Below are 23682 nucleotides of genomic sequence, written 5' to 3' on the forward strand. Positions count from 1 at the left end.
CTCAAACAATCGATTTTAATTCTAGGTTGTGAGGGAACAAAAAGAATATAACAAATACATAATTTATAAATCAATAAATGATTTTAAACTAAAATTGTTTATTTGTTGTAACCTATGTTTTTTTTAAACTGTATTAGTCTTTTATATTTTTTAATTTCTATATTAACAATATATTTCTTTTTTACTTGGAGTCTCCCGCCACTCCTCATTTAATGCACGTGCAATACTTACGTACGTTCCGTCTTTACGCACAGCCGTTGTAGAATACGTAACGTCAGGAGACAGTGCTGCGGGCGGTGGGTGAAGGGTTTTGTGGGTCATGGAGGAGGAAGGTAAATAAAAGAGGAGCGCGGCTACAGCACACAGCATTTGGCTTCAGGACGGTTCGCCGGGCACTTTGTTGTGACACGGGTGTTGGACCGGGACACGGAAAGGACGGATAGTCCGGAGAGGAGGGACAGTCGGTCGGCTCCAGCAGCTGCTGTCGGCGGTGAGATGAACATCATGTTAGCCGTCTTTCATGCCTCTTCTCCGGATCTACACTGTACGAGTGATCTGTGTACTGGCCCTGCAGCAGCTAGCCTCGCAGCTAACGCTAGCCATGCTCGCTAATGTAGAGAGGCGGACGGTCATCAATTCTCTATTTCTCTACTTTGATTTCCTTATTGGTTAATTACCGGGTTGCTAGCTACATAAAGAGAGCCGATTTAGCGAGCTGGTGTCTGTTTTTGACTGAAGCTACGAGGCGCTCCAGGCTCCGCACCAGTGCTCCCAGTCTGAATGCTGCTGCTGTGAGTGTGTAGGGTCCAATATATTCATATAACTTCTGTAGAAGTAGGACCTTCAAGCTTCTGCCAGACTTAATATATGCAAGAGGCTTGTATCAGATAGACTGGTGTCACTGTGGCCTTTTTGTCACGAGTATTAATAACTAGGTGTAATCCTCTTACTTTGACCCTAATCATAATACAGCAGCTGGTCGAATGAGTAGAGATACAACAGATCTGAATCTGCAGCCTCACCTGCAGAAGCAAGGAGCTGTCCACCTGTGGAATGTGGTGAAATACACTCTAAAACTCATAAATCATTGAAAATGTGGAGAGTTTATTTGTGATGATTCACTGTGGGAATCACTGCATACAGCTCTTAGGAGATTAGAGATGATGAGTGGGTCAGCATTTGTTCAGAATATCATCTTTTAATGTATGCACTTTTATGTATATAGGTCAGTGTGGTTAGCACCATTCTCCAGTTGGCACATCTGGACCACTTCATCTCTTGGTAATTTTTTCCCCTGTGGTTTACATTGTGTTTGGGTTTTTTTTTCAAATCAGGATAAACAAGAACCATTTTAGTTTTGATTTGACATTTTTATTCTAAAACTTTAAAGCAGGTCGTCTTTGTTATTTCAATTTCGAATTATAAGGTGACTATACATTACACCTCACAGCTTTCAGTGTTGGTGACACACTAATTTTCCTGTGTTGCATTTGTATGGTAACTCCAAAAGGAAATATGTAATTAAATTGAAACTGAAATTTTTGATATGTTTCAGATATATTACACCTAAATTGAAGAAAATCTAGACTTTGTTTCATTATTTATCCTTTGCGTTAACAATTCTTGAATAATAAATTTTGACATTTTAGATTATTTCATAAGGTCATATGTTCCTCATCTTTAAAATAAAAAACTGAAAGATAAAACAAGGCCTTGACTGTCACAGCTAAAATAAACTAAAAATAAAAAAAATGTCTGAAACTTTTCAGGTGACATGTTATGAGTGAATAAATAACTAATGGAAGAATTCACTTTTCAATGGCCTTCTAATTTTCGCAGATGTGATCATGTATTCCTCTGGGGAAATTAGAGATGGAGAGTAGGCCAGCATGTGTAACAGTTCGTCATCCGTCACCCATCCATTTTTTTTTATATATATATAGGACAGTATGGTGAGCAGCTGCATGGTCTCATTTATAAATATATGTATAGTATACACAATAACAGAATGATTTCAACACTTTTTTAGGCTATTGAGGTTTAGCTAATACAAAAAACTATAGTATCTAAAAATTCTAGTTTAAATGAAATAAGACAATTTTCTTTAATTTTGCTTTAAACCATAAAATACTTTAAACATTTTATCTTATGTAGTTGTATAATGCCAAACTCGTTTTTCCTTGTTGCACTCACTGCAATGTTAAGATGAAAGTTGCTACCGTAGTTGGGAGACCAAGTGAAATACAGAGCGAGTGCCTGTGCCTGCTGGCCCATCATATCCTTGTTAGTAATGGTTCAGCAAAAGCTGAAAAACGTTATGAAAAACAGCAGATGGAGCTCAGATTTGTTTATGTGACATGAAGCTACTTGTGCAGAATGAAAGCTTTAAACATTTTTGCCTCACTTGGCCTGTCAGTCATCAGAAAATGTAAGAAACTGTTTTAGAATTGATGTTATTAAGGATACTCTAAATAACTGCTTGTCACTGGAAGGTTATCCTTCATTTAGTTTGGAAATAACTTGTTTTCCATTTGAGATGATTGTGTTCCTGTTTACAGTTCATGGCCTCTGAGTCCAACAGTCTTACGTCTGTTCTTTTTCCTTTTAGTTCTCAGGTGCTCTTATTGGGTTTGCCTCGTTCTTGTGTTGCCATGGCGATGCGGGAGTTGGTGGAGGCAGAATGTGGGGGAGCCAATCCCCTCATGAAGTTGACCGGTCACATGACCAAGGAGGGGGGTGCGTGGCGGCACCGCTCCACACCTACAGTGGGTAGTTTGTTGAAATCTGCAAGACTTCATGTTTACGTTGAAACTGTATGTAATAACAAGTTGTTTGCTCTGTCATCTGGTCTCTTTTAGATCCCCCCCACTCCCATTGAAATTGCAACTGAGGAGGAGGTCAGTGGTTCTTTTGTTTTTCTTTTTTCCATTTCCAGCCCACTTCGTGAAAAAGCCAAATAAGTAATGTCATAGATATTTAACGTCCATAACGTCATGGGAATGGTGTGATACTCAGCTCTTATTGTGGATCTAGGCTCTTAAAAAGTAGTCATTATTTCACTGCGATACCATGTCTGTGCTTTTTGATTCAGCTGGTCAATGAGTTCCTTCAGGAGCCCCCACGGCCCCCGCACACTTTCGATATGGGTCAGCTGTTGGAGGAGATGCAGCAGATTGACCAGCAGAACTACAGACAGGCTCCACAGAGAGGTATCGTGCACTATTTTCAGTTTCCTCCTCTGTAGTGCAGACTCCTGTCACAGACTGATACAGTCATGTGTTTTCTTTTTTAGGGGTTTGTCCGTCCATAAACTGCTGTCAGCATCTAATGTTCCAAATATTTTCTGTTCCGTAGCTCCAGATGTTGCAGCGTTGGCTCTCTCTGGTGACTGGGCGTCCGAGTTCCTCTCCAGTTCAGACTCGGCCCCCACACCTGGGCTCGTCTCGGCTGCTGATGCCACAGATGCTGATTGGACAAGAGAATTCATCGCTGAGGCAGCAGATGCTGATTGGACGAAGGAGTTTATAGCTGAGGCGGCAGGTACCTGGAGTTTGTGGTGGTCGCTTGTGCTGCCTCTCGATGTACCAAATGTACAGTTCATTTTTCTGGAGTTGTCAGCCGCTTATGTTCATTTCCTTTTGCCATCAGAGCCGTCATGCACAGGACACACTTTCTGTTATCAAATTGCTTTGCTAAGGTTTTTCTATTGTGTGCTTTCCCCTCTCCTCCAGACCCTGGCCGATGGGCGGAAGAGTATCTGGAGCAGTCCGAGGAGAAGCTGTGGTTGGGCGACCAGGGAGACAAGGAGAATGAATGGTGCGGCCGAGCAGCAGCAAAACAATCCAGATGTAAAATGCCTTGTGCGAAAAGGCTATTTCAGGCACTCTGCAATAAATGTTGAGCGCATGCATCACAGCTGTGGGGATGTTAAAGGAGAAGAAAAGCACATGCTAGACAGATGATAACAACAAGATTATAGTAAAGGTTATTTTCAAATGTTTAATCCTGTCTGAACATTTTGGGCTCCTCCACTAGAGATCGGTTAGTGCCTGAAGAACAGTCTGGTCTTGAAGTGAACACTGATTCATGACTGTAACTTGTATGTTTAATGATCAACTCAGTGCTGTGGTGGCCTCTGAATGCAGCGCCGCAGAGCACAACCTTTTCCCTCGATTGATTTGTTGCAGCCCGACATGTTGCAATAGAATACAGCTCTTGCTTGTAATCTAATCACTCAGAATAGTTGACTTTTTTTTCTTCTTCCTGTCACAGGACAAAGGAGTATCAAGCAGGAGAGGAGTTGAGACAAACAGCCAATGAGCTCGTCTCAAAAGTTGAAGATCCCAAGTTACAAAACACAGAGGTGAGCAGCGTGTCTCTCTGAAATTCAGACTTTTAAGACGGCACATGTCATTCTTACATGTCTGTCATAAACCATGTTCTTCCTTTCTTCTTTTTAACATTTCTGTAGAGCAGAAGCACAGTGTCTTAGTTAATTCTTGAAGATTTATGCAGATGTGTTTTCAAGTTATGGGCAAAGGTTGTGAGAGAGTAAGGGTTTGGATTGGAACAAGCATTGTGTTCGTTTGGACATGACCGAATAGTCATGGTAAATGCCTTTTTTTTTTCTTTGTTTTTTGTCATTTTTTTCCCCCCCACTTTTGTGTAGTTCCTGCGATTCATTAGGCAGATTGGCGAGGGCAGTGTGACAGTGGAGAGCAGAACAGACAAACAGCTCACAGATAAAGCTCAGGCTGAGGAGGCTCAGAACTGGGCCTCCAACCTCAACCAGGTATGAGTCACTGCCCACCGAGGACGGGACCGTTACAAGTGGTTAACACCGCGCATTAGGGAAGGGTTCCCTTTTACATTACATTTAATATACTTTGTGAGTCACGCCCCCCCTACCACCACCCCCGGGATCTAACACAGTAACTTTTTCCATGAATATAACCAGAAACAGCCACAACTCTGCCAGTAATATGAATCTCATGGCTGCACAACATCACAGATGGAAATGGTTCCACTAAGAGAAGACTCAAAAGACTGTCAGCCTCTCTTCTCATGCGTCTAATTTCAGATGTGTTCAACCAAGTTTTTGTTGGAGTTACAGTCTGATCCAACATTGACGAGGCATTTAGATTTTCCATACCTAAATCACAACACTACAGAGTCCTAATGTTATTTTTGGCATATTAGTATAAAATCCTGGCACAATTCTTTTATTTTACACTTACTTACTACAGCATTTGGTACACCTGGCTTGCTCGTACTAAATTTGACCCTTTCAGAGCTGCCCTCATTCCTTGTGGTTTAGTTTCAACATCCTGCTGGAAGATTTTAGGAGTTTCAGTCTGCACTGACACAATGGCATCACACACTTAATGCGTATTTACCACATTTACCGCTCCACCAATCTCAAAGGATTTCTTTGGATTGAGATCGGATGTGTGTGAAGGTGATTTCAGTACACTGTTATGTTCAAGAAGGCAGATTTGGAGGATTTCAGCTTGATGACAGTGTGCATGGGAGAACCCATCAGAGCATGGCTACATTTCAGTACACACTCAGTTATTACTTTAAAAACAGTAAGGGTGTTAATTAAGAATGCTTCATACTCATCAACCTGCTTTCTTGGCAAAGTAGCAGAAGTCATTAAAGCAGACGATGTCTGTTGTCCGAGTTTAGCCAGGCCATCCAAATTGTGGCCTTAGTTTGCTGTTTTTGGTTGACAGGATTCAGACAGGTCTGCTCTTCTGCTGCTGTTGTTCACCTGCTGCAAAGTTTGATCAGATGATTTTGTTGAATGTGGAGATGGTTTATTTCATATGATGCCTTTAACGGTCGGTTATTTGACTTGCTGCTGCTTGTCTGTCATTTTGAGTCTCTTCATTCTCACCATGCATCCTCATTCAGAAGCCTCTTGCTCACCAAGTCTTGTTTTCCCCCTTTCTCACACCATCCGATGCCGGTCGATTGCATTCAAAGCCATGAGAATCGTCTCTTCATTGTGATGCTCGGTTTGAAGGTCAGCTGAAGCTGGGTATTTATCCGTTGTGTAGCTGAACAGGTGTACCTAATGCTGTGGGGTAGTGAGAGGATCTCTGTTCTCATAGAGACAGAAAAAACATCTTGGAGGACCAAATCAACAAATAAAGATGAGCCTGTGCTTTGAGCCGTTGCATGTGTAACTGTCAGTCCTGTTTATGATGCTTTACGATAATCAATAATCCATGTCCATCTAACGTTGACATGTACTTTTCCCCCCATTTCTTGACCCGCCCTTAAACTCTCGGCTTACCATTGCCTCGATTAACAACCACCACTCATCTGTTTTCCTACTACTTGATATTACTCCCACTCCGCCCACCCTTCCAAAAAAAAACAAACTAAAACCTCCTCACCAACCCGCTTCCTCCTCCTCAAAACATCGCCCCATTCCCCACCGTCACCCCTCCTCGCCTCCCGCCGTAGTTCCTGATGGAGACTGGGGGAGGGAGTCTTCCCTTGGAAACCCCAGAGAGGAATGAGAAGATTGACAAAGTTAAAGCTAAACAAGCAGAGCAGTGGGCCAAGGTCGTCAGGCAGGTAGGACCTCTGTGGTCGTGGCAGCCGTAGGAATTTTATTTTTAGCTGTAGTCATATTTTAGCTCTGTTACTAGTATTGTTCCAGTAGATTTTTTTTTTTGTACACTCAGCATGTATTTTCTTGCTGATTAGTGTATCCTGAAAACATCAGGAATTAAACTGGGGAAACTTTAGGGAGGATCAGGAAAACCTCTTCTAACATCTTTCTGCTGTCATTTTTACGTTCTCTACGCTCACCTCCCTCTATATTTTTTCCCAATTCAATGGTTTCATCTTCAACTCTGATGACAGTTGAATTAGCCAGCACACGCAGATGCCTGTCAACCGCTGCCATTGCTCTTCATTGCTATTCAGGTGTCAGAGGAATCGGCCGAGGCCTGGGTAGACGAGTTTGCCACATCTGGACCGGATTTCCAACAAGCTAAAGCTGCAGTGGAGGTAAGTCAAGGATCTGCTGTAATGTAAAGGTCAAAACTTAGTTACTTTTTTAGCATAAATCTGTTATAATATTGAATATTTTGCTTTATTATTATGTGGCTTGTGTACCTACCCAGTGGCGGCTGGTGGTGAAATGTGTTGGGGGGGCAACAAATACTTGCATAATACCAATTAAATAGTTAACAGAGCTGCAAAAGCAACATCACCCATGATACACACAGTTACATCAATTACAGGTACACCATACTTTTTTAGTGCGGTCTCTCTCTCCCTCTCTCTCTCTGTCTCTGTCTCTCATACACACACACTTACATTTACGCACTACAAACGTGTTCTAATCCAACTTCAACGACTGCCCACAGATAGCCTGCTGCAACTGTCTTATTACAACTGTTTGGTAACGCGTAGCTCTACAACTCTTTGGTGACACGCCTTCACTCAGCAAAAACAAGGCGTCACAGTCCTTTAACAGGTCGACATGGGCCGACCTTATTTGAAAAGAAGCTCACATCGACGCCTTTCTGGGATGCAAACAGGTTAATCACCATGTCGCTGAAGTCGGGTAACTTTTGGATGAAGTCCGTCTCGATAGACAGCATGAAGAGCATTCAATCAAAGCAAATAATCCACCTGGTTCATGCTAACACCCGCCATTGCTGAACTTTTTCTCCCTCCTTTCCAACTCTGGCACCAATAGCAGCCCCGCTGCGTTAATTCGCTGCTGTTGGTCAAAAGTCTGTGGCTTGTGGGCTAACTGAAGCTAGCCCAAAATGCTCAGTAAACCACGGGGGGGCGGGACATGACACCTGTCAATCACTTACAAGAACGAAATGATCGCATCTGCTGGGGCCGTAAAAAATCGGCCATTTAGAGATACTCTATGGTTTTCTTTTGACTGATTGGTGCTATAGCTACCTTTGGTTTCACCCAAACTTAAAACAATCTGTTGTAAGTTATTTAAAAAATAATTTTCTCATCTTTTTTGTATTAGCTGTCTTTTTGTGCTGGGAGGGCTTAGTCCTGCTAGCCCATTCATACCAGCCGTTCCTGTACCTACCACAGTTGTTTTCCTACTTCTTTTGTTTTGTAATACATGTTTTAGCCACAAGATGGTGTCTTGACTCAATCATAGAAGTAACTGAAGAAATTGTTCAAAACAGCTGAAGCTCTTACCTGCAGTCCTAACTCTTAAATTGTGGTGGTACACAATCTGTGGGGGCAGAATCACATCTTTGACAATTAAAATCTCTTACTTCTAAATATCTTACTAAAGTATTTTCAAATTTAAACTTTGAAATACATGAAACTATTAGTGTATGTATCAGTATTATCCTTTCTTGATGGAAAAGTTTACATAGTTTCCCCTAAATGTGTGTATGCCTAATAAACCATTTTTAAAATGCCTCACTGCTTGGCCTTACTCCAAATGCAGTCTTTCCAAAAAAAAGGTGCAGGTTAAATACGTCTGCGGCGTATCTTGATATGGAGCATGAGAAGACTCTGAAGGGATGTGTGTCTGTCCCCTTGTCAGAGCGATGTGGATTTCTGGGAGAAGCTGCAGCAGGAGTGGGAGGAGATGGCCAAGCGGGATGCAGAGAGCCATCCGTGGCTGTCTGACTTCAATCAGCTACTCAGCAGTTCTTATGACAAGGTAGCACACTCTACTTGCTCAGAACAGGCATATGTGCAGAAATATGATTCTCTTTAGTGTGCAGGATTTTAGCGTTTCTGCTCATGCTTCAAACTGAGAGTTTTTAGAGTCTTTGAAGTCATATGATGGAACCAGCTTGTTGTTTACACTCGATTTTACCTTTACTTGTGTGTCTCCCAGGGATATCAGTTTGAAGAGGATAACCCGTACTTATCTCACCCGGATCCTTTGTCGGAGGGAGTGAAGCGAATGGAGGCAGGAGACATCCCTGGTGCAGTGCGCTTCTTTGAAAGCGCTGTCCAGAGGGAAGCAGACAACCAGCTGGTGAGACTCGCAAAACATGTGGCTTCTCTTTCTCTTTTTTTAAAATTTTATCTAATTTATTTACAATGCTGCTGTTAGAAATGATAAGATTTTTTCCTGACATGAGGCTGTTGAAATGTTTCTACCGTGTGTAAGCATTTTATTCCATTTAATTGCAGGCTTGGCAATATCTGGGAACCTGTCAGGCAGAAAATGAGCAAGAATTTGCTGCCATCAGTGCCCTCCGCAGGTCAGATATCAGAAAATGCCTACAAAACCTCTTAAACGAATTCACTGCATATTTCAGCAGCAGTTCATAATCTTTATCCGAGTCTACTGATGCTGTAAAAGATTTGCGACAGGGTGTTTTGTGTGCACGCCTCATGTTTTCTTTTGAAACAGACTTCACAGATTTTTAGCATTATTTAAATTGAACACATTTTTAAGATAGTTACGGTATTTTCATTATGAGATTAGCATTATAACATTGCAACTTAGCCATGGACACAGCTTCCACTGTGTTGTGTCAATAATAGCTGCCCTGCTGTCTTCAAGTTTATGTCTGTTCATGTCTTTCCTCAGGTTCATACAATGCTAAGAAATACACTTAAAAATTAAGATTGTTCCTATGACAAATTGTAATATTTTCAGTTACTGTATTTACAATTTCATGATTTCTGCTCTAAATCAGGGGTTCTCCATCCTGGTCCTCAAGGTCCTGCATGTTTTAGTTCTCCCCCAGTTGCAGCACACCTGATTGCAATGAGGCCTTGTTACTGACCTCGTTACCGGGCTTTAGGTGTACTGCAGCAGGGAGAGAGCTAAAACATGCAGAACACCAGACCTCAAGGACCCGGATTGAAAAGCCCTGCCCTAAAGCAAAGGCTTGAAATCTCTCATTTTATATGTATGTGAAATGTGAATGTATATACGAGTATATATCATTCGAGGAAAAAAACTTATTCTGGAATTTTCCATGGTTACTGTTGTTACAAATAAGCATTTGCTATCAAGAATAAAACCAAGTTTTATCTATTTGGCATTTCCCTTTTCTCCACTGTTGACATTCTCTCCATCAGGTGCATCGAGCTGAAAAACGACAACCTGACTGCCCTGATGGCGTTGGCCGTCAGTTTCACCAACGAGTCTCTGCACAGGCAGGCCTGTGAGACTCTTCGTGACTGGCTGAGGCACAATCCAAAGTACCGCTCTGTGTGGGAGCAACATGAGCGGGAACGCCAAAAAGACAGCGCCAGAGAAAGGGAGAAGGATAAGGAAAGAGAGCGGTTTGGTTCTCTGTTGCCAGAGTGAGTGCCGCTCTCATACTCATGATTGATCAAAGTGTTAATTTGTCAATTGACTCCTTCTTTTGTACTCCTTCACTCGGTTCCCCCGCCACCCCGTAGGTCTTTGTTTACTGACGTCCAGTCGTTGTACCTGCGAGCAGCCAACGCTGACCCCTCCCAGGTGGACCCTCAGCTGCAGTGTGGTCTGGGAGTCCTCTTCAACCTCAGTGGAGAGTACAACAAGGCCGTGGACTGTTTCAGCGCCGCCCTCTCCGTCACTCCACAGGTTGGAGTAGAAGCCGATGCTGACGCCTCGCAGTCTTCACATTGTGTGCTATTTCTGTGCGTGAGCTCTCTCTCAAGGCTTCTTTCCCTATAAGGACTACCTGCTGTGGAACAAGCTGGGCGCCACCCTGGCCAACGGGAGTCGTTCGGAGGAGGCGGTGGCCGCCTACAGGCGAGCGCTGGAACTGCAGCCAGGGTTCGTTCGCAGTCGCTATAACTTGGGAATCAGCTGCGTTAATTTAGGAGCACATAGGTAAGTGAGCACTTCTTTCCTTGTTAGAAGTATGGTAATTCTCACAGAACCGATGAATCCCATTTTTCTTTTATATTGCAACACCTGTCCCATAAGATGTTCAAATAAAGCTTTATTTAAAAAGCATAAAAATACCTTCACATTAGTTGTTGGAGTTCACTATCACTGCAGTTTATATCCTGACTGGTGACTGTCTGCAGTTTGCAGGTTTATTAGATACACATATACATTTTAATGCAATGCTTCAGCTTAAAGCCTTTTCCCCCTACATTCCTGTCAACATTGACAGGATTAGACATGCATACCGTACCTTAACTCTGTGTGCCCAGATACTAGTCATGACCACAGCGGTGGGATTTTTGCAGTAAAGCTTGGTAAACACACAAGATTCAACAGCTTTTCACACGTTTTAACTTTTGAGCCTCTCAGTACCCTAAAAAGGACAGTGAAGTTGGGAGTTATTTTATGAAAAAAAGACAGAACACTCATTGCATGATTTTGACAGTTCTGAAGTTAAAACATCAAAATGAAAGCGAGTGTCCTTATCATAACAGTCAAATTCCACCTTTACCGGTATGATAGCATCCAGTTTTGCTTGTAACAGAAGTTTTTAATTCAGCGTTCAGTTTCAAGATCGTGGTCTTTTAATTTGGTCTCGATTGAATGCATCATATGAAGAGTTGCTCCAAATTGTTGGATCCTCTAATCATGTTTAAAGAGTAGAAAGAGCATTTGCCACAGATTGCTAAAAAATTATCATCTTGATATAAAACAAAATTTCTTCTAATTCAATGTAAGAAGGGTTTTTTTTTTTTATGAAGTACAGTTTTTTGTATATCCACTAGAGGGCAGATAAGTAAAAAAATTCAAAATTGACTAATGCCTCACAAGGGAAAAACAGAAGAAAAACTTGCATATTGTAGGATAACCATTGAGTAATTCTCACCTTTAGAACTATTGGTTTTTTTTTTTAATTATCACAGTAAATCTACTCTTAATAATAGGCTAAAAGTGATGGTCTTGGTTTGCCACAGTGGTCTTTCACTGTGTTTTCATTTACGATATCCTGTTAAGAGTATTTTCTTTTCAGCTGTCCAAGTGTTTCAGATATCAGTAACATAAGTTCATCATCCTTATTCCCATGTATTCACAGAGAGGCAGTGGAGCACTTCCTCGAGGCTTTGTCTCTACAGCGCCAGGCTGCGGGAGACGGACCGAGTGCTGCAAGGGGCCCAGGAGGCGTTGCAGCCACCATGATGTCTGACAACATCTGGTCCACCCTGCGCATGGCTCTCAGCATGATGGGAGAGAGCTCCCTGTACGCCGTCGCGGACCGGCGAGACTTGGACACATTGCTGGCTCACTTCTGCCAGAGAGAGGCTGACGGCGGGACTGATTGAGGGCCTGCCAGGGGAGGGCTGATCGAGTGTGAATGTGGTCTGCTGGGAGGGAACTGTTTGGGGGATGAAGTGGAACAGTCTGAAGACTTGGTACAGGTGACGGTTGCAAAAATGATGGAGGAAGACACTGTGAAAAGTCCACCCCATTAAGCATTATCAGCATCATTTGGTCGTGCGTTTCAATGAGTTGCAGTATTGATGTCCACCTGGAGTGAAGCAGCCAGCAGCGATCCAAACCTGCTGCTGTGGTTCACAGTTCCCACATTTCCTCCTTTGTTGATCAAGACACCTGGGTTGAATGAAGGACAACCGTGTCCTCTAAGAAGACGGCAAAGCAGAAGAAGCATGAGTCAATCCCTTCTGTGTTCAGTTGCCGGCGTTGTTATGCTAGTTGTAGTTGTGCCACTTGGCGCCCTCCCAGTCTGTAACAGTCAGTACTCTGCGTTTCTGTAGATTAAAGGTACAACATTGCTGTGACATTGAAATGAGTGCTGCTTTCATTTCCCACGGTGCTCTAAAAGATGGAAGGATTATACTGGTTCAGAGTCGAAACACAAGTCAACAGTGCTTATCTGTTTTTATACTTTATTTAATTTTTTTAGTGATCCTTACTCTGCCAGTACAATGGACAACCAGCAGGACTGTTACTGTAATAATGAGGTGTGACGGGACTGGGTGGTGAACATTTATTGTACGTTTTAATGATAAAAATCATATAACTGTCCAGTCATTGAGAACGATTTCTCTGGGCTCCTCTTTCTCCTGCTCTTTTTCATATTGCTCTTGTAAAACAATTTGCTTCATTGTAAAATAATGCTATATGACATAATGTGGACTGTAGCATAATTGATGCACTATAATTGTTTTCAGGCTACTTATATCCTGACTGCAATGTTTAATATAATATTCAGCAATAAAGCTTTGATTCTAACAATTGTCTTTGATATTCATTTCCTGAGTCAGTGAATAAATTAATTTAGCTTCAAAAGCAAAATGTTTTTAATCTATAAATTGAAGTGAACTATTTCAATTTTATTGGTTGATTTTAAGAGTTCGCCTCCACACACTGGTTATTCTCAGTGAGGCTTTGTGATGATTCAAAATAAAACTGACGTGAAGAGGTCAAAGGTCACTTCACAACAGTATTTTTGCTCACATATGAAAAACAAACGTCTCAATGTTCTGCTGCGCTATCGCCTGCCTGACGCCCCGCCCATTCCAGGAGCGCCGCTGTCTGAGCCAATCAGCGCGGAGGAGGCGGGACGACGCTAGCGCGGATTGGTCTATTCAAAAAGAAACCCCGCCATTTAAATCTCTTTAAAAGTCGCACGTTTGTCTGCGCTGCGTTGAAATAAGTGAAAGGAGACTCACACACACACACTTCTCATCAGCCGTCTTCACGTCGTTAAAGGTAAGAAAGTGATTATAATATGAAGAGCTTCTTTCCTGTAAACGTAGTTATTGCACATTTTTCGACAATAACGACCCAGGCTAAAGTCCGAGATCTCAGTTTAGATAACATTTGTTTGACAATTGTTACACTTGTGTAACACACATATGTATGCAGGATGTTTTAATAAATTTTCTTCATTTCATTTTGAAATGACACCGTATTACTTATCTTATTTTCACATTGTTCTCATGGTAAAAGGTTTCTACCTCATATGTTTGATGTAAAGGGCTCTGGAGTTGGGGAGGAGGAGGGGGTCAGTATGTCAGTAGACATCAGCTCTTATCAGCAAACTTGCACACAGTCTTAGGACACTATTTTGAAAATGTTGGAGATTAATCCGCCAGATCTCATGTGGATCTAGCCTGGTCTCTTCTTGTAAACAGCACAGACTTCATTACAAATAAGATCAGGGCTCTATCTGAGGCAAACCTTCACTCACTGTTCTTTAAGCTGAAGCTAGTCTTTAATAAACCATTTTAAAAACATTTTACAGTAGTTTCCTCTGCTGCTGAATAATAGGTAGCGTAATCTTTGCTGTTAGCGCTGAATGATTTCTAAGTAACTTTTTATTTATTTTACATGCCGTAAACTCTAACACAGAACTGTATGCTTTGTTATTTCAGGAGTGTTTTATTATATTTACCCCTGAGCCTGGTAATTTCACATCAGCGACATGGGATCAAGTGAGAGCAAGATGACGGTGCATGAAGAGAAAAAGGCAGAGCCAGCTGTCAAAAAGACTCAAATCAGTCATCTCATAGATCCACGCTCTCCCTCAGCTGGCATCGATCGAACACCCATTCAGGTTGGAAGTTCTTTGTTTACTACTACTCACCATGTAAACAGTAAGGAAGTATTGTTAATAAGGATTAACACATTTTGGTTTTTCTTCTTCTATTTATTTAAAGTTTGGTAATGTGTCCAAAATCTCTGCTGAAGTGAAAAATGAGTGCCCTCCAACACTGATTGATCCCCGCTCTCCTTCTACTGGAATTACTCGCACCCCTGTCAGAGAAGTCATGCGGGGTAAATATTTTGTAAACCTTCATTTTCTGGTTTGCATTTCTCTGTCAAAAAATTCTTTGTAAAAACAATATTTCATCCACTTGTTTCTTCAGCAACAGTTGGATCCTTTGCTCGCCGCCTGGGCATGATTTTCCACCTTGAAGATAATGCCAAAGCTGCTGATGGTTCTCAGAAATGCACCAGTGAGCCTGTGGATGAGAAGGAGGTCATTAGAGGTGAGGAGCTGGCTCCCACCGAGCCCCTCCTGACTGCTCAACTGCCCGACAGCTATGGCTCCCTAACTGAACGTGCTGAGCTCCCTGGCCCCGCCGTCACACCTCGTGTGCAGAGGGTTGATGACGTTGTTATTGTCGAAGAGCCTCAGGTGGAAGTGGAGATAGAAACTGAAGCAGATATCAATCTGGATGATGCTGAAGAAGCCAAAGAGTCTCCTCTTCACAAGAGACTGAGCATGAGCTTGATCGCGTACCATGAGGGGGAAACCTCATCTAACATCTTTGTGGAGGTGCATCGTGAAAATACCTCGTCTCCCGAGCTCAGTGTAGATGTAGAGCTCCTCGGGGATGGCGTCGATCACTGCTATGCCCTTCCTTCTGTCGCTGTTGAACCAGAGTACCCTGCAGGTCCCTCTGTTACCACTGATGCACCAGCTCACGTGTCTCCTGTGCAACCAGAGGAAGCACCGAAGCCGTCATCCTCTGAAGTAGCAGAGGAGCCGAGGTCTGAGCCGTCTCCGCTTTCTGAGACTTCTCCATCAGAACCTCCAGCAGTTTCCACCCCAGAGCCACCACAGGTCTGCACTGGCATCCGCTGCCCATCCTTCGACTCAAAGAGTCCAAGTCAGGTGGTGTTCAAGCCCCAGTGGCTGGGAAAAGGCTTCGGTGCCACTGGGCTGAGAGCCAAAGGAGTGCAGGGACACCGTGGAAAAGGAGGCTCCTCTCCGCTCGCTGTCCGTGTGGGTGTTAAGAACACGACGAATGAAAACAAGGGACACTCTGGAAAACTGAAGCAGAAAGGTGTGTATAAAGTTTGTCTCCTCTTCGTTACAGTATGAACCTCTTGTCGTTAATGTTTGTATTCTTATAATGTTAATTCTTTCAATCTAGGCACCGAAGGTCGCTCCCCTCTGCAGATCCTGAAGGAAACCAACTCGCTCAGGGATCAGCGCACTCAGGTACAGAAAACAGGCATTTACAAAATAATTCCACCCCTATTGGCTCCTAAAATCTGTGTTTAACTGGGAAAAAAAAAGTCTGATCTTAAAGGTGCTGTAGGCAGGATTCGGCATCTCCACCATCTTGCTTAAGTTTACCTAAGCAAGATGGCGATTTGACCCATCTAAAATGGCGATTTGAAACCCAGCACAGCCAATCCGGTCCTGTTTTCTCTGACATCACGCCCTTACGCAAGTTAAGCCCCTCCCACAAGAACGTGCCACGAACGCCCCTCGACCAATCACGGTTAGAGCCTCATGGGCTCTTCTGATTGGTCAAAGATACCTGGAGCTGTCAAGATTCCTTTTCAGCTCAGAACAGAGACCGATAGAAACACTGCGCCCTCGCGGTAGTGCAATTATGCTACACTCCTAAAGGATTATCAATGGATACTCTAACATTTAATCCAAAGAAAACACAGAAAAATTAGCATTGACTAGCAAAATCCTGCCTACAGCACCTTTAACAGAGAGCATTGATTTTTCACTGAGGTACATTCTTGTGTTTCTCACTTCACAGATGAAGCTGAAGGTGTCCACTCCAGACACGAAGAGGCCTGGACAGACCGACCGCCGGGTGCTGGCAGTGTCTCTGGATAAGGAGAACAGATGAAGCGCCGCCGTGACAATGAGCACAGTCCGTCCTTGTTTTATTGCCATTCTTTAAATGAGCTTTTGTGTGTACAGTTTCTTTTAAACTGATTTGTGGTGTGTATATATGACTTAAGATGCCACAAACTACAATTCCCTCTTGCTCTGTCATCTTGTAAATATAAATAAATGTATTTGCATTCATCCCCCTGACTTTAACATGTATTTGTGGTAATACTTTTCATGACTTTTATGGCATTTCCTGCCAGCTCTTTGTTAAAATTTTTTAAATATCATTTTGTGTTAAAGTCATAAATTAACACTCAAGACTTGTGTAATGAAGAATCCCAAGTTTATTAAGTATTATTGCTTATTTTGCACAGTGTGTATCCAGAGTAGGAAAAGAGGCAGTCCAAATTCTGGTTAGAGCTTGGATATAGTTTATGTACACAAACTGTCCTTCAAGTTTATCTGTTAGCATGCAGAGGAAAAAGTAAGCTCCTATATACAAATTCAGATGTTCTGCTCATAAGCGCACTATAGCTGTTATCATCCATGTAACATTCATACAAAGAGTCCTGTCCTGAGACAAATGGGTCATCTTTTTTTTTTTGTAAGTGCTTAGTGAACCATGAAAACCATTTTATCATCCCATCTGTCACTTCAGCAGTTTACCCAAAGCACTTTTCAGGTCTAGCTACTGAGGGGTCAGGCCAAATATTCAGACCCAGAATCCTGGTAAATAATGTCCACCGATCACATACAAAAACAAACACTAATGCAGACATCTGCAAACTAGAACTCCATTTTGATTTAAATTAGAAAATGAAAAAAGGAAGTCAACGTAAGCATCTAGGGAATCGACTAAAACTAAGAACAAACAACAATCTGAAACAATAGACGCAAACGATCATATTATTCATATGATGTAACTTATGCTTTGTTATAAAACGCAGCGTAACAGCAGAGCTTGTGTGACCCGACTGAGGCTGCGACTTGACATGTATTTAATTCTATCTAATCCAGTGTGCTACCATTTCCATTTGGCAACTGTTCTCCTTGGGTGACATTTGAATTGCTGCAGTAAGTGTGCATATATTATCAATTTGAATCACAGAATAATTATCTATTGATAGGAATGACATTTTCTGAGATCCCCACCCCTTGTCCCGCTTTGAAATTCCTCCATAACGTGAGAAGAACGGTCAGAGCGCAATGTGACAGAGAGGACACTCTTCACACCGCGACCCCTCTCCAACATGAGATTGGACTTGGCACAATTGAAACACCTTCTTCTCACCCTATGTGGCTCTTTGCCCCTCATCCCTCCCGCCAGCTTTTAATTTCTTCCAATTTTTCTTCACTTTTTCCAAGGTAGGTGTTATTTGCTCTCCTTCGCTCATGGGGACCAGCTTCAGTTCCATATCTTGAGGAAGCTGTCCCAGGACCCTGTGCAGCAGGCCATGCCATCCGCAGACACTCCGATGCAGCTCACTCTGTTGTCATGACCAGCCAGAACTCCTAAACAAAAACAAGCAATGCAGGGTAGTATCACAGATTGTCCCATTTGAGGAGTTACATTTCAGAGTCTGCTCCGCCCCCGTTACTCACCCACTCTCTCAGCTTTGAGTGAGTCCCAGATGTTGACATTGAAGTCATCGTAGCCGGCCAGAATCAGGCGTCCAGACAGAGACGGAGCCAGGGAGGTCACACCGCACATGATGCTGGAGTCCTGGTAGGTAATGAGGTCCTGGTCGGCTCGCAGGTCGTACAGTTTGCAGGTGGCGTCGTCTGATCCTGTTATCACCGCGTTGCCGTTGGGAAAGAACTGGAAGAAAGAAAATGCCGTTATAAACTGCAAAGTGCTGGAAGCCAAACACAGGTGGGAAAAGGAAATCCTCTCACTCCAATGGCGTTGATGTCGCTCTCGTGGCCTCCGAAGGTCTGTCTGCATGTGGCCTCCCGGATGTCCCACAGCTTGGCCGTGAAGTCACACGCCCCTGAGATGAAAAACTTGAAGTCTGGGGACACAGCCAGGGACATGCAGTCTCCCTGGTGTCCCGCAAAAACAGTCTTTTGGGTCCCCGTCTCTATGTCCCATAGTACGCTGAAAGAAGGACCAAGGAAGACATTTTTTTTTTTAAATCTTGAATGCAGCTTGTTGCAATGTCTTTTCTTTATGTAATAACGTTGTATTCTCACCAAGTGCAGTCTCCTGAGCTGGTTATGATCTCACTGTCGCTGAGGAAGCGACAGCAGGACAGGTAACCTGAGCCGCCACAGAAATAAATACCAGGTGAGCGCCGCAAACACGCAATGCAAGTGTCACCAAGCCACGTCGTTTCCCGGGCCGCGTTATCCCACCTGTGTGTGCTGCCAGCTCACGCATCACCTTCACATTCCCGTCCTTGCCCTTGAGGTTGTAGATGGAGCACATGTTGTCCAGACCGCCACAGGCCACCAGGTTTCCCGAAGGTGCGTAGGCACAGGTCATCACCCACGATGACTTCAGGGGGATGGCGTTCACCTGACATTTTGATGGATATAATCAAGACTTGTGAATGAGCAAATGGCATTTTCTATCTTTCTGCTTCCACAGTTAGTCCCATGAACGACACACCTTTCCTTTCATTCTTACCTTGTTTGTTGTGATGCTGTCCCACACAATGAGCTTTCCATCTTGTGAGGCGCTGACGCACAGCCTGGTGGAAGACAAGGCTTTACGTACTTCACTTTTACTTTTTGCAAAAAAATAAAAACTTCAAAAAGGCTTATCAGCGTGGCAGTGATAAACAGAGTGGGTAATCTATTAAGTCAGTGTATAATTCTGAATACTCTGTATTTACTTTGAATCAGTGGACCAGTGCATTGCATAAATCTTGGCAAGGTGACCCCTTAGCGTTTTCCTGGTCTTCATCTGGACACGCCCGACCACAGTGATGGAGGCTGACGCCTCCTGCAGCGTGGTGTCCTGCACGGCTTTACGAGCTGCCTGGGTGAGAAGACACGAACAAAGCAGGTCAGATCAACGCCAGCAGCAATCCACACTGCAGCTATAAATAACACTTCACTCATCTGGGTACAGCTGAGTGTATTTCCAAATATATTTAATCAAAAGCGTAGTCATAGCTATTTTGACATTCTGTGAATTTAAGGCCTACTGACTGTGATCTGGTCTTTGAGGCTGTCTGCCTCTTTTCGCAATTGCTCCATTTCCCCCATGGCAATGGTTGATAGGCACTGTCACCAGCGGAAGATGAGGAGAGGAAAGTCAGTTATCCTGAAATAAGGAGGAGAGGTGGAGAAACAACAAAAGTTACCAGGATATTCGTACCTTTGTTTCCCGGCCGCAGCTCTGCCTGCACTACTGCTTCATGCTGCAGTTGTTACCTGCGCCAATTTGAAGTTAATGTCCTCCCCGGCATAAATCTCCAAGTAAGTGCTATTTTGCAAGTCAAACCGGCCCTCGTCTACTTTGCAAAGTTTCGTAAATGTGTACAAACACTCAGTGGAAGCCACAGGACACACCTGCTCGGGACTACGTGTGTGTACACAGACAAAAGTTGACTCTATGATTATTCAGGAGGGACTTCAGCAGCCAAAGTTTGCTCTTCAGATGATGTGACAGTTGTAGAGAGACGTCCTCACCCTGAAGGTACACACAAACCAGTATGTCCTGTAATAATGTCCCAAGTGTCTCAGCTCGCAGCCAGTTGCCTCTCGCTTAGCTCTGATCATCGGAGCTTGTGCCATTTAACACCCAAGTGAGCTCTCACCTAATGTTGATGGCTATTAAATTTGGTACTGTCATGATTAAATGTGCAATGTTTAGCAGTGAACCAATCAGCTAATGGTGAAGCTCAAACAGTGTGACAAATGTAATCAACACACATGTGAAGCGGCGGTCACAATCTCAAAAAAGAAAAGAAAAAACCAAAAAAAATAACAAGCTGCCCGGAGTAGTTTAAACAGGGAAGCCTGACACATGACACTCATTTCATGTCAGAATGCCACAACACAGCCCACCTTAACAAACACCCGTCTCTTTCTATTGTGCCCACGTGGAGGGAACACATTTCCTCTTTCTTCAAGCAAATCAACTATTTGTCTTAATGTTATTTCCTTCAACTTACCTTGGAGAGTGGTAGAAGCGAGCACTAGTTGCGTCTTTGGTCAGCGTCTCCCTGCAGCAGTCCTGGTCTCCCTGTCATTCACTATTTGAATGAGTGTCCCTGTCAAAACACATGACCTGCCGGATTTGCCTCTAATTTGTTTGAAGTGAAAAAGGAGAGGAAGGGAGTGACTCTGTGTAAGAATTGATTTACTAGTTTGCGCTGGGCTCTGCCTGTAATGCCACGGTGAACAGACCTTTGGCTAAATAGGCCATCATTCAGGATCCAGGGTGGTGCAGTGCTCCTGAGCACCCCAGCAGCCCCGGGATGGGCGTTTCCCCATCACACGCCCGAGTCCAGATCTGAAGTTTGGGGATTTTAGGCCTTTGTTGCTTCAGCGCTGAGTGCTGTCACGACTCCCTAAGTGTTTTAGTTGTGCCATTACCCTTTTGCCATTCTGTTCCTGGGACCCTACCACGGTTGCATGTGATTAAATGACTGCGAGGGGGGCCGGCGGAGAGGGAAGTGCATTAACACAGCCAGAGAGAAAAGGAAGCAGAGGGATGGGGGATAGGGAGTTAAAGGGGGTGGGGGGGTAAGAGGCGAGGCAGGAGAGTGAGTTTTAAATCCTACTGGCTGAGATTTTAAGGGAAGCCTTTTGAATCAAATCTGCTCTCATCCGATTACTGACTGCTCTTTGCATCTGGATAAGAGATGGAGAAAAGGATGGGGGGGCAGATAGTGAGATGAGAATAGGGAGGGGCCAGATGGAGGTGGAGTGGGAGATGGAGGAAGGTGGGACTGGACCAGTGAATCTCAACCCGCTGTGGTTAAACTTGCACCTTCGGCCCCACGATACGGAACAAGTGTGATGTTTGTTGTCTGGAAGTGACAGGCTGTACGAGAACAGTTTTCTGTACTGACACTCGATATTTACTTTACATTATGTAAAAGCTGGCTTACCCCAAAGCTAACACACTGTGAGAGTCAGTGCAACCTTGAGATGACACACATATGGGACGTTTGTGCTGGAAATGATAGTTTTGGGTGGATTGGGCAATGATGAGTAATAACAAGCCAGACTAATTTCTGAAATTTATCTAGGATTTTTTCACCAAAATTTGTCATTCGTATCAGATATTTAATGTCATATCTTTTCTCTTTTGGATTTTTTATCAATCAAAAGTTTCATTGACTTTCTTAAACCTTAAGGGCATCACAAGATATCATATAAATAGTATTTCATCTTCTTTGTTTTTTATCCTATTGTGCATGTTCAACCTGTTTGGTCATCCATTCATTTCTGTTTTTTGAAATTGTAAACAGCGATTCTTACTTTTATGCCAGGATTAATGCATCTGAGAATACAATATAGCAGAGATTTATCATGCAGATTATGTTCAACGGTATGAAGACAACAAAAGGAATTAGATTTTTACTCAGATTATTTATCAAACAAACCCAGCACAGTACCCTGATCCCTTTTAAATCCCTCCGAATGAAAGTTAATATATAAAAAGATAAAACACAGATACACGTGTTTCAAAATCGCTTTTTGCATCTCCAGATTTTCACATTCTTACACAGTTTCCATGTCTTATCACAGAACACCACTCCGCAGCAGCATGGTGTGCTCTGGGCAAAAGTTTTTAGTACCACAGAAGAAAAAAACGAAAACATTGCCAACTGTTAAATGTGTTGCTGATAACTGGGACTTCAGCCCAGATCCCTGTTTCACTGCACCCGGAGAGTGGGATCGTGAGCAGCATCGCACTGCTGCACAGACGCAAAACTACAACAAAGTGTGTAAACAGAATCATACGACCATCCACTCACCAAAAAAAAAACAGAGACTCCTGTCAAGGTGTTCTCCCAGGTCTCTACTCGCTCTTCTTCTGCGGTCTCCTTTGGGTCGTGCTCATAGGTTCAGCCCGCCTGTTGCCACGCTCTCGCCCACTCATTCACTTTTGGTATCAGACACAGAGCGCTACTCCTCCGTCACTCATCCAGTCCACTGCTCCTATGAGGAACAGATGAGGATTGGAGGGATGAAGGGAGATCAGTGATGAGGGGATAAACCCTGGGATGGACAGAAAGAGGGGTGGGTGTGTGTGTGTGTGTGGTGGGGGAGTGCAGTGGGGTGAGGTGGAAGTAAGAGAGACAGAAAGGGAGAAGAGACAGCAAGGGAAGCCAAACAAGGTGCAGAGCGTGGCTGTGGGGTCACAAGACATGAGCCGGGGTGAATCCAAATCAAAAACCAAGGGATGGAAATCATGGAGGGGAGGGGTAAGAGGATAAATAGAGGACCTGGGAACATGGCTTTTTATGGTGCTGAGGTAGTCTTTAAAAGGTCTTTTTTTCTGAAAGGAGGGTTTTGTGTTTTGTAAACCTGAAGTGAAGCTAATATTAGAAGGTTTACAGGGAGATTTGCAGAGCAGAGAGCAGACCTGGTGCAGTCGTGATTCGCGACATGAGCGCAGGAAAAGTATAGAAAATTCTTGCAGCCCACCATAGGTTGCATACATATCATATGCAAGCGCTTTCACTTTGAAATTTAAAGCAGCATTCATCATATCCGGCCTCATGTCTCACCTGTTCTGGTGAAACATCTATATGAAAAAGCTCAAGGTATAGAGCTTCTATAGAGCTTGTATCTGTTGATGGAGAGTGTGCGCGTCACAGCTGTTGTACATTATCTAACAGTAAATCACCTGTATTAGTTATGAAACAGCATCACTCGCTGCTGTTATAATGAGATGGCGTTGTCGGTGAAGGAGGCTGGCTTTGTGAGCCCACACTGAGCATAAAAGGCCGGGATGAAGCACACAGCAAGGAAGCTTTTGTGTTGGTTACAGACGTTTTTGGCATCAATCAGCTGATGGTCAGGAAAGTGTGTCGACATCTTTAAATGATCTTTCAAGATCTTTCTGTGTAATGTCTGTGTTTTGTATTACAAAACAACACTTCTAGTGAGCTCCTGTTATGATGATCATGTATATTGGCTATTGGGAAAAACCCCCAGAATCAATTGAATGAAAAACCAGTTTTATTGAAAATTTGTATTAAAAACTGCTATTTTGATC

At 43.3% G+C, this 23682-nt stretch overlaps 3 protein-coding genes across 6 annotated transcripts; 2 read left to right on the forward strand and 1 right to left on the reverse strand.

The window, feature by feature from the left end:
* The first annotated feature begins 272 nt into the window (after positions 1 to 272).
* Positions 273 to 13132, forward strand: pex5 (peroxisomal biogenesis factor 5). 2 transcript variants are annotated; one of them, XM_030103106.1, is made up of 17 exons: positions 273 to 490; positions 2609 to 2765; positions 2859 to 2897; positions 3092 to 3209; positions 3355 to 3540; positions 3732 to 3816; positions 4273 to 4363; positions 4670 to 4792; positions 6475 to 6588; positions 6943 to 7026; positions 8558 to 8677; positions 8858 to 9001; positions 9160 to 9230; positions 10060 to 10287; positions 10387 to 10552; positions 10647 to 10804; positions 11958 to 12204. In XM_030103106.1, exons 2-17 carry the CDS (start codon positions 2652 to 2654, stop codon positions 12202 to 12204), a joined length of 2088 nt encoding a protein of 695 aa, XP_029958966.1. In that variant the 5' UTR covers positions 273 to 490; positions 2609 to 2651. The 2 variants fall into 2 exon arrangements, with proteins under 2 accessions (XP_029958966.1, XP_029958967.1); XM_030103107.1 differs by lacking the exon at positions 6475 to 6588 and having other exon boundaries at positions 11958 to 13132.
* A 424-nt stretch (positions 13133 to 13556) lies between these two features.
* Positions 13557 to 16664, forward strand: cdca3 (cell division cycle associated 3). Its single transcript, XM_030103155.1, has 6 exons — positions 13557 to 13615; positions 14281 to 14462; positions 14566 to 14683; positions 14776 to 15699; positions 15790 to 15857; positions 16417 to 16664. The coding sequence occupies exons 2-6, from the start codon at positions 14331 to 14333 to the stop codon at positions 16507 to 16509; spliced, it is 1335 nt and encodes a 444-aa protein (XP_029959015.1). The 5' UTR covers positions 13557 to 13615; positions 14281 to 14330; the 3' UTR covers positions 16510 to 16664.
* A 158-nt stretch (positions 16665 to 16822) lies between these two features.
* On the reverse strand, positions 16823 to 20742 carry gnb3a (guanine nucleotide binding protein (G protein), beta polypeptide 3a). Of its 3 annotated transcripts, none has more exons than XM_030103169.1 (9): positions 20621 to 20742; positions 19653 to 19767; positions 19334 to 19479; positions 19126 to 19189; positions 18852 to 19014; positions 18690 to 18756; positions 18393 to 18594; positions 18099 to 18315; positions 16823 to 18008 (listed from the first exon to the last, which is right to left on the reverse strand). In XM_030103169.1, exons 2-9 carry the CDS (start codon positions 19707 to 19709, stop codon positions 17902 to 17904), a joined length of 1023 nt encoding a protein of 340 aa, XP_029959029.1. In that variant the 5' UTR covers positions 19710 to 19767; positions 20621 to 20742; the 3' UTR covers positions 16823 to 17901. The 3 variants fall into 3 exon arrangements, with proteins under 3 accessions (XP_029959029.1, XP_029959030.1, XP_029959031.1); XM_030103170.1 differs by lacking the exon at positions 20621 to 20742 and adding an exon at positions 19878 to 20022; XM_030103171.1 differs by lacking the exon at positions 20621 to 20742 and adding an exon at positions 19822 to 19978 and having other exon boundaries at positions 19653 to 19727.
* Positions 20743 to 23682: the final 2940 nt, after the last annotated feature.

The sequence above is a fragment of the Salarias fasciatus genome, chromosome 11 (genome assembly GCF_902148845.1).
Source record: "Salarias fasciatus chromosome 11, fSalaFa1.1, whole genome shotgun sequence".
NCBI lineage: Eukaryota > Metazoa > Chordata > Actinopteri > Blenniiformes > Blenniidae > Salarias > Salarias fasciatus.